The 15,132-nt window shown below is 42.8% G+C and overlaps 1 protein-coding gene across 1 annotated transcript; it reads left to right on the forward strand.

Moving 5' to 3' along the window:
* The first annotated feature begins 14,508 nt into the window (after positions 1–14,508).
* On the forward strand, positions 14,509–14,862 carry LOC122746416 (40S ribosomal protein S15a-like). The gene has a single exon (XM_043991997.1). The coding sequence runs from the start codon at positions 14,509–14,511 to the stop codon at positions 14,860–14,862; it is 354 nt and encodes a 117-aa protein (XP_043847932.1).
* Positions 14,863–15,132: the final 270 nt, after the last annotated feature.

Below are 15,132 nucleotides of genomic sequence, written 5' to 3' on the forward strand. Positions count from 1 at the left end.
AATAGAGATAATATAAGGAGACTATGTCATCTGACTATAAGACTATGCCATCTGAAAACTGAAAGAATTAAAAACTCTGCTCCCTAAATCTCTCCCTCTCCCTCCCTCCCTCCCTCCCTTTCCCTCCATCTCTCTTTCTCTCTTTCTCCAAAATTATCATTGCATTTTATTTTTTACCTCACCTTCACTTTCAAATATAGCCCTCCCTCTTTGTCCCCTAGAAAACCATCCCTTGTACAAATAGAAACAAAGAAAATCAGAATAAAAATCAATCGTAGCATCAATAAAGTCCTTCATCAGAGAGACAAAGTGACAGAGGAAAGAGAGACAGATACAGAAAGGAGAGAGAAGAAAGAGAGCAGAGAGAGAACAGCACTCGGGACCAATGGTTCATGAAAACTGGGTTTTAGTTCTGGCTCTGTCACTAACTCATTGTGTATACTTGAGTGAGTCATTTCCCATCCCTCCTCAGGGCCTCAATTTCCCTCATGTATAAAATGGGAGTGGGGGCTAACCTTAATAATTCCTTAAAATCTCTCCTTTCCTTCTGATCTTCAAAAGCACTAGATATCTATATGAAGATTATATTCCTGTTCTCCATTGGCTTCCATTAGCAACCTGGGAAGAAAACCTATAAAAGTGGTGATATTAATGAAGACGGGGAATGTAGGCATTGATCTTCTACCTATCAGATTGGCTAAAATGACAGAAGGGGAAAATGACAACTAGTGGAGGACATGCAGAAAATTTGGGACATGAATACACACTGTTGGTGGAACTGTGAACTGATCCCACCATTTTGGAGACCAATCTCGAATTATGCGCAAAGTCTTATAAAACTGTATATACCCTTTGACCCAGCATTACCACTCTTAGGTCTGTTTCCCAAGGTGATCAGGGAAAAAGGAAAATAACCTCTATCTTCTCAAATATATATAGCAGCTCTTTTTGTGGTGGCAAAGAACTAGAAATTGAGAGGATTCCCATCAGCTGGGGAGATGGCTGAATAAGTTGTGGTATATGATTGTGATGGAAAACTACTGTGCTGTAAAAAGTCATGAGCTGGGGAGCAGCTAGGTGGCGCAGTGGATAGGCACCGACCCTGGATTCAGGAGTACCTGAGTTCAAATCCGGCCTCAGACACTTGACACTTAACTAGCTGTGTGACCCTGGGCAAGTCACTTAACCCTCATTGCCCTGCAAGAAAAAAAAAAATAATGAGCTGGCTGATTTTAGAAAACCATGGGAAGACTTGCATGAAATAATGAAAGGTGAAGGGAGCAAGAACCAAGAGAACACTGTATACACTAACAGCAATATTGTTTGAAGGATAATTGTGAACAACCAAGTTATTCTCTGTAATACAAATACTCAGAGTAACCATAAAGGATCTGTGAAGGAAGATGCTATCTACCTCCAGAGAAAGAACTGATAAATAGAAATACGTGGTGTGGTTTTATATATATTTATAAATCTGAATCAAACCATGGCCTTCTCAAGTGCAGGGTGAGGAGGGAGGGAGATAGTTCAGAATTTAAAATGTAACCAACTAAAGAGGCAAAAAAGGTGTAGACACTGTTAACATTAGGAAAAGACTGAATTGCTCTAAGCAGAGTGGAGGACATTATCTGGTGAACTGGCAGGGTGTGTGAAGTCAATGCCCTATCTGAGAAACAGCATGATGTACATACAAGTGTTGGATATGGTATCGTGAAAATCTGAGTCTAGATTCCACCATCACACTGTGTGACCCTGGACATCTTCCTTCAACTTTCTGAGCCTCAGTTCCCTTAGTTGTAAAATGGGTGTAATGATTTCTCTAGTGCATGCTTCATGGAGTTGTGAGGCTTGAATAAGAATTCATTCCAAGTATGTTGCAAATCGTAGAGTGCTATATACATGCTAGTTATTATCCTTGGTAATTCACCATAGCAGATGGGTTGTCACTTGGGGCCCTGTCCCCTGTGCAAAATTCAAATGTCACACTTGTAAGTGAGATCACTGTTGGGGGATTGGGGTGGGCCAGACAGGGAAGGAGGTGGCTGGCTAGTCAACTTTCCATGGGAGAGTTTGCATCGGGGTTGGTTTATGGGATGGCTCTGTAGTCATGAATGTTTCGTTCCATCTGGCTCTTATTTGCCCTCACAATCCTTGGGGGAAGTTTCTAAGGCACTAGGGACAAGAGTTGAGTTGACTTTGCCAGCCTGGAGTTCTTGAACTGATATATTAAATCTGATTCATATTCAGAAAAAGCCTTGAGTTCAACTCCCCCTACCTTATAAAATATGACTTATAAAATCTTTACGGGCCCCATTTCTCCAAGGACCTCATTCCAAAGCTCAGTGCACAGAAAGTATTGGTTTTACTACAGGGCAGTGTCGGCAGTGGGGTTTGGGGGAGGGAGTGCACCCAGGAGTCAAATGATTCAGCTTCGGATTTTGACTTGTGAATGGACCACACAGCCTGGGCTGGGTGGTTGGAAGGGCAAAGGATGGATTTCCATGCAAGGTAAACAGACTAGGAGGTGAGCACAGGGCCCTTCTCTCTAGCTTAGAAGGAGAAGGGAGTGCAGAACCTGCCACTGCAGGGGTATGCAGAAGTGTGTGGACCATAAGAGTGAGATTATGGGGACAGTACAAAAGCACCTGCTCTCTGGGCACTTTTCCCTGAAGTGAGGCATAGAAGATAGACACAGCAGTGGCCTGGGCCCTGGCTGTCTGGGGACAGACCCAGCCAACTCTGGAGAAATAAGTGATGGGGTAGTTGTTCTGACTTGTTTCCTACTCCACAGGATAAATGGATGGATAGATGGATGGATGGGTATGATAGATAGATAGATAGATAGATAGATAGATAGATAGATAGATAGATAGATAGATAGATAGATAGATAGATGGAGCATTTATTTAGCCTTTCTGTGTAAGGCAGTATACTAAGAGTTGGAGGTATAAATATAAGAAAGCAAGACAATCCATGTTTTCATGGAATTTACATTCTTTTTTTAAATTATGATTACATTTTTTTTTTTGGTGAGGCTATGAGGATTAAGTGACTTGCCCAGGGTCATACAGATAGTAAGTGTCAAGTGTCGGAGGCTGGATTTGAACTCAGGTCCTCCTGAATCCAGGGCCAGGGCTTTATCCACTGCACCACCTAACTACCCCTAGAATTTACATTCTAATGAGAGGGAGATAACATATAAAAGGGATCTGGAAAGAGAGGATGATACTCCCATCGGGGCAAGGCTGCTGGTGAGTTGATGGAGAAACCTAGAGACTGAAGAGTGGAGCTGGGAATGAAGTAAGCATGGTCTGGCCTCCTCATGAGATGATGGTCCAGGCCAGGATCTCACCAATAAGAAGAGGGTTGAAAGGTGAGAAGTTTGTTGCTGAAGAAATCTGGAGAATGAGTAATGGAGCCATGAGTGAAATGAACATGTACTCAGAGATTCATAAAATGGTGGTCCAAGTGAAGGACTCACCAATCAGAAGAGAGAAGCATAGGGTAGAGGCATCTCTAGGGTGAGAAGGTTGTAGTTGGGGAGGTGGGGAATTCTGGAGAGTCCATCATCTGTGGCTCCTTTAAGGGTGCTCACCCAGGGCCATTTAATCCAATAAGAACACTGAGAGATGGAAAATTAAGAGATGTAGCCAGGGGCTCTTTTTATTGCTGTCCTGCTATCTCTTCAGCCCATCAGCTCCTTCAAAGGAGTCACAGTCTCTTCTGTACACAAGTCAATAAGTATGTTCGATCAGCTAAGCTCACCAGAGGTTCTGAGGAAGTAAAAAGCAATAATGGTGACTCCTGAGATAAGCCTTTTATGAAATTCCTAAGTGATGCTTTCTTGGTAATTCATTTAAATCCAACACACAATTTAGTAAGCACCAGTTATGTTCAAGGCACTGTAAGATTCAGGAGAGACACAGAAAAAAATCAAATTGTCCCTGTCTTCAAGGAGCTTACATTCCACTGTAGGATACAAGTAAATAGAAAATATATACATGATAAATTGAAGGAGTGAAAATATATACAAAAATACATAATAACAAAATATACATAAAGTAATACAAAATATTTTCAGTGGGAAGAGGGAACTAATGATTAAGAGATAATGGGGTCCCAGTTAGAAGACGGTCCCTGGGCTGGACTTCAAAGGAAGCTAGGGACTCTAAGAAGGAGAAGGAGAGAGAAGGCACTAGATATAGGGAATCTCCCACACAAAGTCACAGAGATAAGGACAAGCCACTTTCTCTCCGTGGGACTGAATTAACTGAATTATAAAATATGGGCTTTGAACTAGATGGTTAAGTTCCAGAACTATGGCCCAATAATTCTTCTTCTTCTTCTTCTTCTTCTTCTTCTTCTTCTTCTTCTTCTTCTTCTTCTTCTTCTTCTTCTTCTTCTTCTTCTTCTTCTTCTTCTTCTTCTTCTTCTTCTTCTTCTTCTTGGTGAGGCCATGGGGGTTAAGTGACTTGCCCAGGGTCACACAGCTAGTAAGTGTTAAGTGTCTGAGGTCAGATTTGAACTAAGGTCCTCCTGAATCCAGGGCCGGTGCTCTATCCACTGTGCCACCTAGCTGCCCCCCAATAATTCTTTAATATTTCACATTTTAGATAGTTTTCAGTTAACTGCTTTGTGGATTATCCATGGGCAACATTTTTTTCCCATTGGGCATAAACTTCTCTGTTCCCCAACACACTTTTTTTGGCAGCAAGCATTTATTAAATCATATTAAATGTTAATAAAGAGTTGACCACATTTAAGGCAAACAGAAAGCCCCCAGCACCACAGAGAGAGAGGGAGCATATGGCCCCAGAGTTCAGAATCCCTACTTTAGCTAGAGGGGGAGGGAGAGAGAGAGAGAGACAGACAGAGACAGAGACAGAGACAGAGAGACAGACAGAGAGAGATAGAGAGACAGACAGAGACAGACACAGAGAGAGAGAGGTCCACTTTAGAATGGTGTTCACCTCCTTACCTCCCTCTCTTTTCCTCTTTGGATAGAGGTGTCTCTTACACAATGATCAGAGCTAATTGGCTAGCATCATTTAATTCTATCGGTTGACAGGGCCTAAGGGTGGTCCATTTATTAAAATGAGCAATACTGGGCTGAGCTCAAGCCCCTATACACTCTTGATCGATTCCTTCTACTGTCCAATGAATATCTTTCAATAATGGGCAGAATGAATTTAGTATTATCCTCAATCTCACTCCTTGAAACTTGCTGAGGCAACGCTGTTGGATAGGCAGCTTTGTTTAATGGAAAAGGCACCAAATTTGACATCAAAGGATGAGGGTTTGAATCACAACTCTGTCACTTAATATCTCGGATAGCCTTGCAAAAATCCCTTACCATTCATCCATTCATTTTGTTTTTTTCATTTGCAAAAATTAGGAACTAGGGGAAGCTAGGTGGTATAATGGATAAAAAACAGGCCCTGGATTCAGGAGGACTTGAGTTCAAATTTGGCCCCAGACCCTTGACATTTACTAGCTGTGTGACCCTGGGCCAGTCACTTAACCCTCGTTGCCCCACAAAAAGAAAGAAACAAACAAAAAACAAAAACAAACCTGAGGAATTAGTACCACATTATCTCTAAAGTCTCTTCTAACCAAGAACATGTGTATAATGTTTAACAATCTGCTTTTGGAGAGGGGATAGTGTATGTCCTTTTAAATTCGATCTGCTTGTTAACATTTTCTCCACCACTTTCTTAAGTCTGGACATTTAATAAGACATAAGTCAAGCCCTGATTTGTAGTTTTGGCCTATTTCTGAGGTGTAAATGCTCACACCAAAATGTAACATTCAGCTCTCAAAAACAGGTACCAGTCAGTTCCAATATACCACTGCTTCCAGATTTCAATCATTGAAGTCATCACTCCTTCTAGCCTTGACTTAGGAATCAATTCAACTGAAAAAAATGCTTCTTAAATCATTTAGGCTTGCTGAGGCTCGACTTCCTTATATGTAAAATTGGGAGAGCAGTACTTGCCCTCATTACTTCACAGGGTTATTGTGAAGAAAGTACATTGTAAATGTTAAAAAAAAACAATAGAAATGTGAGGTTTTAAAAATTATATTATTATTTACTTTTATTATACTCTTAGTTCTGGGTGTACAAAGATAAAATAAGACATACTCCATCCCCTCAAATGAGAAAAAGATAAAGGACTAAGCAAACTTGTAAGCATGGTCAGTTGTCTAAGGTAATTTACCATTATTTGCAAACCATAACGGTAACCTATCCTATACCATTCTACCCATCTCATTACTATCTTAGCTTAAGAGCAGCTAAGTGGCAGAGTGAATAGAGTGCCTGGCCTGGAGTCAAGAAGATTCTTCTTTGTAAGTTCAAATTTGGCCTCAGATATTTATTAGCTGTGTGACCCTCAGTAAATCACTTCATCCTATTTGCCTCAGTTTCCCCATCTTGCAAAATGAGCTGGAGAAGGAAATGACAAAACCACTGCATTTTTATCTTTGCCAAGAAAACCCCAAATGGGGTCATGAAGAATCGAACGTGACTGGAAAAAAAATGATTGAACAACAGACAACAATGTCTTCTCCATTAGACTGCAAGCATTCTGAGGGCAAAAGCTACATCTAGTTCATCTTTGTGGTCCCAGGAATGAAGAACCGGCAGGACATTCCATATAGTCAGAGGTTAGTAGACAGATATCTATGAATAAATGAATCACAGTTAGCCAGATTCCTACCCTCCCCTTGGATGATTCTGGTTCCATCCTTTCCTTACTCTGTGCCTCAGTTTCCCCTTCTGAACAATTAGGTATACAGTACAATGTTCTGGAAAGAGGGCTAAATTTGGAGTTAGAGGTCTTGAGTTCAAATCCAGCCTCTTCCATTCACCGCCTCTTCACCTCTGGGGCAAATCACCTCCCTTCTCTGGGCCTCATGTTCCTCCTCTGTAAAATGATAGGAATGGGTTAGAGTAAGTTAAAGGTCCCTTCCTTTGCTCAGTCTGTGTTCCGCTGAACTAGCCTTCCTCTACCTTCTCTCTTTCACCTTCTGAGAGTCTAGAAAGCTTCCTGGTAGCTGTTTTTTTCAGGGTGACTCTGTCAAGTAATCAGAATATTTCCCTGCTGAGGAGCACCATTGGTTGTTTGGCCATGTAAGGAACTATGGGGAGGAGCCCATTCAGAAAAGCAAAGTAAAGGCTTCCCACCATACTGCAGTTCTTAACCTTTGGATCTCTGTCTTAGCCCTATTTTCTGGAAAAGGGCCTTTCGGCTGTAGTTGCTGCTGCTGGCCACCAGGTGGCTTCTTAATCTATCACACCCCCTTCAAACCTGATAGAGTATGATTTGATGGAGTTTGGGGTGGGGGTGGGGGTGGGAGGGTGTGTCTTTGGGTCCCTCTGCCCCAGGCTTCCCTAAACTATCCAAACACTTTCCCTTCTCAGGCTTTGGTTTTGCCTTATTCTGTCTCAGTTTTTCTATCCATCACCTCTACCCATTACCGCCCAATACCTGTGCTCTCTGCTAGGTCTGAGGCTGGCTTCAAAGCTTAGAGACAAGATAAATAACAGCACAGGGAAGGGAGGGATTAATTCAGTCAAAGAGGGCTAACAGCGATGGTGTCAGCTGTGGTTTGGAAAAGATCCCAACAGGGGGGAGTATGGAGGAGAGTTTGACCCAGGTGCAGTCACTGTAGGATCGTGTGGTGGTGGAGGTGGTGGGGTCTGTCTCTTAGAGAAAAATGGCCTTTGTTCCAAACAACTAATTACTTCAACAAGAAATTTTAAAGAACCTATAACATTCCAGGCACTGCGTTGTGTTGAGGCTAAAAACCAAAACAAGACAGTCCCTGCCCTTGAGTTTATAGTCCTCATCCCCTCCAATGGATGAGGAGAAAAGGGGGGCCCTAGGAGAGGACCCATAATATGGATGAAACTAGGTGGGGAAGTGAGGCTAAATGATCATAGAAGATAGAAAGGTTATGTGTACACATGATGGGTTCGATTGAGTGTTTAGGGAGTGAGTTTGGGGGTTCTTGTCTAGATTTCCCCGAGCTGTCCAATATCGATAAACCACCTTCTCTTCTCAGGTTTTAGTTTTGTTTGGTCTTTCTCCTTGTGACTTCCAATGCCACCCAACAGGAAGTCTCCACTTTGTGAAGGAGCCCCGATTATCATGTCTTCATTCCCCTATCAGCCCTGTTCCTGATTTCTGGCCTTGAAACCATGTTGTTTCTGCTGCTGCCTCCACACATCCCTGGGGCCTCCTTACCCTGCAACATCCAATCTTCCCTGTGGCCTTCTCAGTCTGAAATCTCTCTCTACAAGACCTGCCCCCTTCTCCTCTTGGTGAATTCCTCTTGGGACCTCCTTTTGTGGAGGGGCCCAAGCCCACCAGCCTTCATTCACTTCCCAGCCATGTTCCTGACTTCTGGACTTCATCTCTGGCCCCTCCTCTTCTCTCCCATGTCATTTCAGCCACCTTTTTTTGTGTTGTCTTTTCCCATTTGACTGTAAGCTACATGAGGGCAGGGACTATCTTTCTTTTTTCTTGTATTTCTTTTTCTTTTTTTTTTTAGTGAGGCAATTGGGGTTAAGTGACTTGCCCAGGGTCACACAGTTAATAAGTGTTAAGTGTCTGAGGCTGGATTTGAACTCAGGTACTCCTGACTCCAGGACCAGTGCTCTATCCACTGTGCCACCTAGCTGCCCCTTTTGCTTGTATTTCTATACCCAGTGTTCAGCCCAATGCCTGACGCTTAGTAGGCATTTAATAAATGTTTATTTTTTTCCTAGTATGGGAAGAAAGGAACTGCTTCTCTCTCCTTTCCCCTCATGAAATGTTCACTTTGGCCCTAGATGTCGCAGAAAGAGCCACAGATTCAGAATCAAGGGATTTTCTCTCTGATGTTTACTGTATGGTCCTGGACAGGTCACCTAACATCCAGGATCTCCATTTCCTCATTGGACTAGAGAAACCCTGAGTCTCTAGAGTCCTAGATTCAAGCTCTAGGACTTCAGTCCTACAAGAAAAGCAAACTCATGATGACATAAGGGTGGGCATAAGGGTGGACATTATCTTCAAGTGGTAGAAGGGTTATGAGGTGGTCAGACTGGTGCTGTTTAGCCTGGGACACCTTAGGTGACACAGCCTGGAGTCAGGAAGACTCATGCTCATGAGTTCAAATCTGTGTGACCCTGGGTAAGTCACTTCATCCTGTGTGCCTCAGTTTCCTCATCTCTAAAATGAGCTGGAGAAGGAAATGACAAACCATTTTTGTATCTTTGCCATTTGTTAGTTTCAGTCATGTCTGACTCTTAGTAGCCTTTGAGGGGGGTCACAATTATTGAACAGAGCTTGGTCCCAAAGGGTTGAACTAGGAGCACTGGTTCAGAAGTTATAGACAGGCTACATTTAGCTAGAGGGATGGAAACACTTCAGACTTAATAGTGGAATCATCTGCCTCCAAGGGGAGTGGGTTGCATCTCCCTGGCAGCCACCCAGGAAGCAGAACAAGGAGCTCTGGGCTCAGAATCAGAAAGGCTTTGGGTATAGATGCCACCTCTTTGTAACGATGAAATACTGAGCAGGTCAAATTGCCTCTGAGTCTCACTTTCTTCATCTGTAAAAACAGGGATGATAATAATCACTACAATAACCACCTCCTAGGTTTATTGTGAATCATGAAAGGCCTAGAGTTGGAAGAACTGAGCTCAAGTGCAGTCTCAGATATTCTTGGGCAGATCACTTAACACCTCTGTTTGCCTCAGTTTCCTCCTCTGTAAAATGGGGGTAATAATAGCACCTGTCTCCCAGGGCTGTTGTGAAGATCAAAACGAGATAATATTTGTAAAGTGCTTAGCCCAGTGCCTAGAACATAGTAAGCATGTTAGCTATTTTATTATTGTTGTTCTTAATGTTGTCATCCAAACAAAAGTTGGGTGACCACCAAGCAGATATTATGTCAGGGGGATCCTTGTTAAAATTTGGATCATCCCAACCAGCCCCTAAGATTCCTTCCCATTCTGGTGTTCTGGCATTAAGTGCATCCCTTTACTCTCCTCTTTCCATTGGTCCACAAGTCACAGAAGCAACTGAATAATTGGGATCCCATCCTCCCCCCCAGCTCCCATTTTCCCATTTTCCTCAAGTAGGCAGTGGAGAAAGCAGGTTTTGCTTTTTTCTAACAATTCTTTTTGCTCAGCCAGCACAGAAATGTTTCTGAACATACAATTCAATTATTTATCCCTTTCCCGTCTATCTGATGGAGGGGAAATGTAAAGGTTTCTATTCTGGAGAAAGCTTTTTGATGTTGAATTAATTTTTAAATTCTACCATTTCTAAGGCCAGCTTCAGGTTTGAGAAAGGGAAGGAAGGAAGGAAAGAAAGAAAGAAAGAAAGAAAGAAAGAAAGAAAGAAAGAAAGAAAGAAAGAAAGAAAGAAAGAAAGAAAGAAAGAAAGAAAGGAAGGAAGGAAGGAAGGAAGGAAAGAAGGAAAGAAGGAAGGAAGGGAGGGAGGGAGGGGAGGAAGAGAGGGAGGAAGGAAAGAAATTGGTCAAGCCATGCTTAAGGCTGGCTGTTTCAGTTTTTCATTTTCCTTTTTCTTTTCTTTTCCACTGATTGCTTTACTTCTGGCCATAGGTTTGGATGGGGGGCAGATTTGTGAGGAAGAATTCCAGGCCACCTGGGTGAGGGCCTTCTTGGTCAAAAATGCCTGGGAACTACTATGGTGATCACAGCTAGTGGAAGGAATTGCAGGAGTAATATAGGAATTCACATGGGATCTTTTTGCCAAGGCAAAGAAGGATTTTTCCAGAATCATCACATTTATCCTTTCCAACAAAAACCCTGGATGGTGGAGGCCAGGTGGTGGATATATCAGGCTGACCAACTTATGGGTGGGGAAGCAGGTTTGGTGACATTGACTTTGTGTCCCCAGATGACCTAATCAATTTTTGTTTGTTTTGTTTTCTTTTTAAAAAAAGATCAGAGGGGGCAGCTAGGTGGCGCAGTGGATAGAGCACCGACCCTGGAGTCAGGAGGACCTGAGTTCAAATCTGACCTCAGACACTTGATACTTATTTGCTGTGTGACCTTGGGCAAGTCACTTAACCCTCATTGCCCAACCAAAAAAAAAAAAACTAAAACAAAAACAAAAGAAACAAACAAAAAAGATCAGAGACTTAGAGTTGAAAAGGACCTTGGAGGCCATCCAGTTCAACTGTCTCATTTTACAGACGGATAAATCAAAGTATCTTGCACAAAGTCCCACAAGTAGCAAGTAGGATCATGGGGTTATAGTTTTTAGGACTAGAAGGAACATCAAAAGACATTTAGTCTCTAGTCCTTCATTTGAAAGATGAAGGAACTGAAGCCCAGAAAATGGGGCAAAATGTCTAAGGATGATACAGGTAGTTAATAGCAGTGCTAGAATTTGAATTCAGGTCCATTTGACTCCAAATCCAGGGGCAGCCTAAGTTGAAACAGCATTTCTTACACTATCTAAGTGACCAGTTCTTGGACTTCCCTATGCTCCCTTTCCATGTTTTTTTGTTTTGTTGGGTTTTGATTTTTGCAGGGCAATGAAGGTTAAGTGACTTGCCCAGGATCACATGGCTAGTAAGTGTCAAGTGACTGAGGCCAGATTTGAACTCAGATCAGCTGCCCCTTTCCATGTTTTAAAACTAAGAATAATAATCCTATTCATAACTGAAGCTGTATGGATCAAACGAGATAATATATACAAAGTGAATTGTGAATTCCTTAAAACGCTACGTAAACATTAACTCTCTGATTTTTTTTGAATTTTAAAATCACCATCATTTTTCTAAGGTATCCCTACCCACACACCTCCCAGAAAGCCATCCTATATAACAATGAATGAGAAAGAAAAAATGCAGCAAAGCCAACCAGTACATTCCCCAAGTCTGACATTTACCCACAGTACTTCTCCAAAAGGGTCTCTATTTCCACAGTGTTGCAATATCAGGGATGGAGGAGGAAACCCCGAGAATCCCTGTTCCCAGATCAGTGCTGTGCCTCCTGGAGACCTGTCCTTAGGGGTCCCCCAGAGACCACTGATGGATGCTGGGGAGGTTCTGAGTCCCACCAGGGAGCATGACCTCAGAGCCAAGCTGAGAAGCTGGCCACAGCAGCCGTCCCATCCCCCACCCCGGCGGGGAAAAGCTGACATTCTTAAGTGTTTCAGCAGGACCGTGAAGTCAGAAAAACTGTAAAAGCTCATTGGGACTGATGGCTACAACAGGCACAGGCCTTTCTCATTATGGAACAGATAGAACCCTGTGAAATTAAACTACTAACAACATCATTTATTTCAGCAGCATCGACGCGAAGGGGCTTTACAATGTCATTTTATGGGCTACATGTGCGCTATAAATATTTCCATAAAAATGTGCATTAAGATATAAAAGTGGGCCAAAAAATATCAAAAGTCAGAAGAGAACAAGGCACCCGGTTGAGGCCCGCATTATGGCTTCGGCTTAGGCTAAGCCTTAGACGAGTTAAGAATAATGGCTCTGGGACCACAGCTGATGCCACCACTGTCAGCAACTCCAATGTGGACAACAGGAGAGCGGAGGCAAATGGCGGGTGTGCCCGATGGGGATACCCATCTCTTCTTCTCTCTCAATTCACCCAGGGCAGGGAGAAGGGGACCAGCCCCCCACCCCCCATTCTCTCTCCACAAACTCACCAGGTTCCAACCCCAGGGGTGGGCCAGCCCCGTGAGCTGCCAGACTATGGTTGCAATCAAGGGGAAAATGTGTTTGCCCCCAAGCAGTTCCTCCAGTGCCAGGCATGCCATGGAACGCACTTGGTTTAAATACCAGAATTTATCCCAGGTGCAGAGCTTGGAGACCCTACTCTGCCTGTCCTTTGTTAGGGGTTCAGCCTAAGGAAGTGGAGACTTATTAGCTCTGCGACCATTAGCTCTGTAAAATGGGAGGGTGGAACTAGAAGACCCCTCGGGTCCCGTCTAGCTCAAAATCAATGATTTTAGGAAAATCTATTATTAGCTATGTGACTTTGGATAAGTCCTCTGCCCTCTTTGGACTTCAGCTTCTACACTTGGAAAACTGGGATAGGGAACAGTACATTTGATCACAGAACCTAGGGTTATAGGAGGCTTAGAGAGATCACTGATGCTTCATAAAACTGTCTGGCTCTCTCCTCCCCCACCTCCTCTCCCATCACACAGTTTATGAAAGAACTGAATAAGATACTAGAGGTGAATCCATAGTCCTCCCCACTTCTCACCCCCAAGCACCACTCCAAGTGTCAAAATTCCTTCCACCAATGCAAATAGAAAGTCTGAGACTTAGTAGAAAAATCCGAGAGAATCATCTGATGCTCAGAAAGGTTAGAGGCAGGATTGAAATGAGGTCTTCCTGACATAAGCTGCCTCTTAGTAAGACATGAAAGCCCTTTGGAAAGAGAAAAGTACTGTGTGACCTCTGTGGGACTCAGTTTCTTCAACTGTATATAAAATGAGGGGGTTGGATTAGCTCTTTTTTCTTTGTGGGACTCAGTTTCTTCAACTGTATATAAAACGAGGGTGTTGGATTAGCTCTTTTTTTTTTAGTGAGGCAATTGGGGTTAAGTGACTTGCCCAGGGTCACACAGCTAGTAAGTGTTAAGTGTCTGAGGCCGGATTTGAACTCAGGTACTCCTGAATCCAGGGCCCGTGCTCTATCCACTGCGCCACCTAGCTGCCCCTGGATTAACTCTTTTACAGTTCTAGACCTGAGATCCTATGATCTCCCCTAATCCCCCAGGGTCAAGAATAAAAACTCGATGGTGATGATAGCTTTCATTTTGTCCTTTTATGTCTAATGCCAAAAACCCTATACCTGGCATGTGTGTATGTTTTATATATATACATATAATATATAAAACATGTATACACATATAATATATGTACAAATACATGAATGTATATGTTTACAGGTTTATATTGGGGCAGTTAGGTGGTTCAGTGGATAGAATACCAGCCTGGAATCAGGAGGATCTGAATTCAAATCCATCCTCAGACACTAACTAGCTATGTGACCCTGGGCAAGTCACCTGTATTTGTTCCAATTTCCTCATCTGTAAAATGGGGATAATAATAGCACCTACTTCCAAGGTTGTTGTTAGGATCAAATGAAATAATATTTGTTAAGTGCTTAGTACAGTGTCTGCCACATAGTAAGTACTCTATAAATGTCTATTATTATTATGTAGATATCTACACATAGGTATACACAAGGCACATATACACATAACACATGCACACACATATACATGCATGAGTATATAAATATTCACACACATGCATACATGCATATACATGCATACATATACACATATATACACCTATGTGAGCCCAGAGGGCTCCCCACCAGAGGGAGCCTTGCCTGACTTTTTTATGGCCAGCCCAGAGTCAGCCAAGTTGGACTTTAGACTGTGAATAGAGATAACAGAGATTAAAACCACACCTACCTCTCTTTCCGCCATCTTGCAGTGCCGCCACCATGGTGTGCATGAATGTCCTGGCAGACGCTCTCAAAAGCATCAACAAAGCAGAAAAACGAGGAAAACGCCAGGTTCTCATTAGGCCCTGCTCTGAAGTAATCGTCAGGTTCTTAACTGTGATGATGAAGCGTGATTACATTGGCGAATTTGAGATCATCAATGATCACAGAGCAGGAAAAATTGTTGTGAACCTCACAGGCAGATTAAACAAGTGTGGTGTAATCAGCCCCAGATTTGATGTTCAATTGAAAGATCTGGAAAAGTGGGAGAATAATCTGCTACCATCCCATCAGTTTGGGTTCATTGTGCTTACAACCTCAGCTGGCATCATGTACCATGAGGAAGCAAGATGAAAACACACAGGAGGAAAAATCCTGGGATTCTTTTTCTAAGGGTGTAAAACATGCATGCAAATAAAATGCTCCAATGGACAAAAAACAAACAAACAAACAAAAAACACACCTACCTGAAAGCCTTTCCCTCCAGAGGGTCTGTCCTCTAGACTCTGACCTCAGCACGTACTGCTCATCAACCACCTTCAAGTCCAGTAAACCAATAGATTTGAATGATGCTAGCTTGGAGCAGTGTGTAAGGGCTGCCTCCCCTCCAGACTGCAGGGAGCT

This window comes from Dromiciops gliroides, chromosome 3 (assembly GCF_019393635.1).
Source record: "Dromiciops gliroides isolate mDroGli1 chromosome 3, mDroGli1.pri, whole genome shotgun sequence".
In the NCBI taxonomy this organism is placed as follows: Eukaryota; Metazoa; Chordata; class Mammalia; order Microbiotheria; family Microbiotheriidae; genus Dromiciops; species Dromiciops gliroides.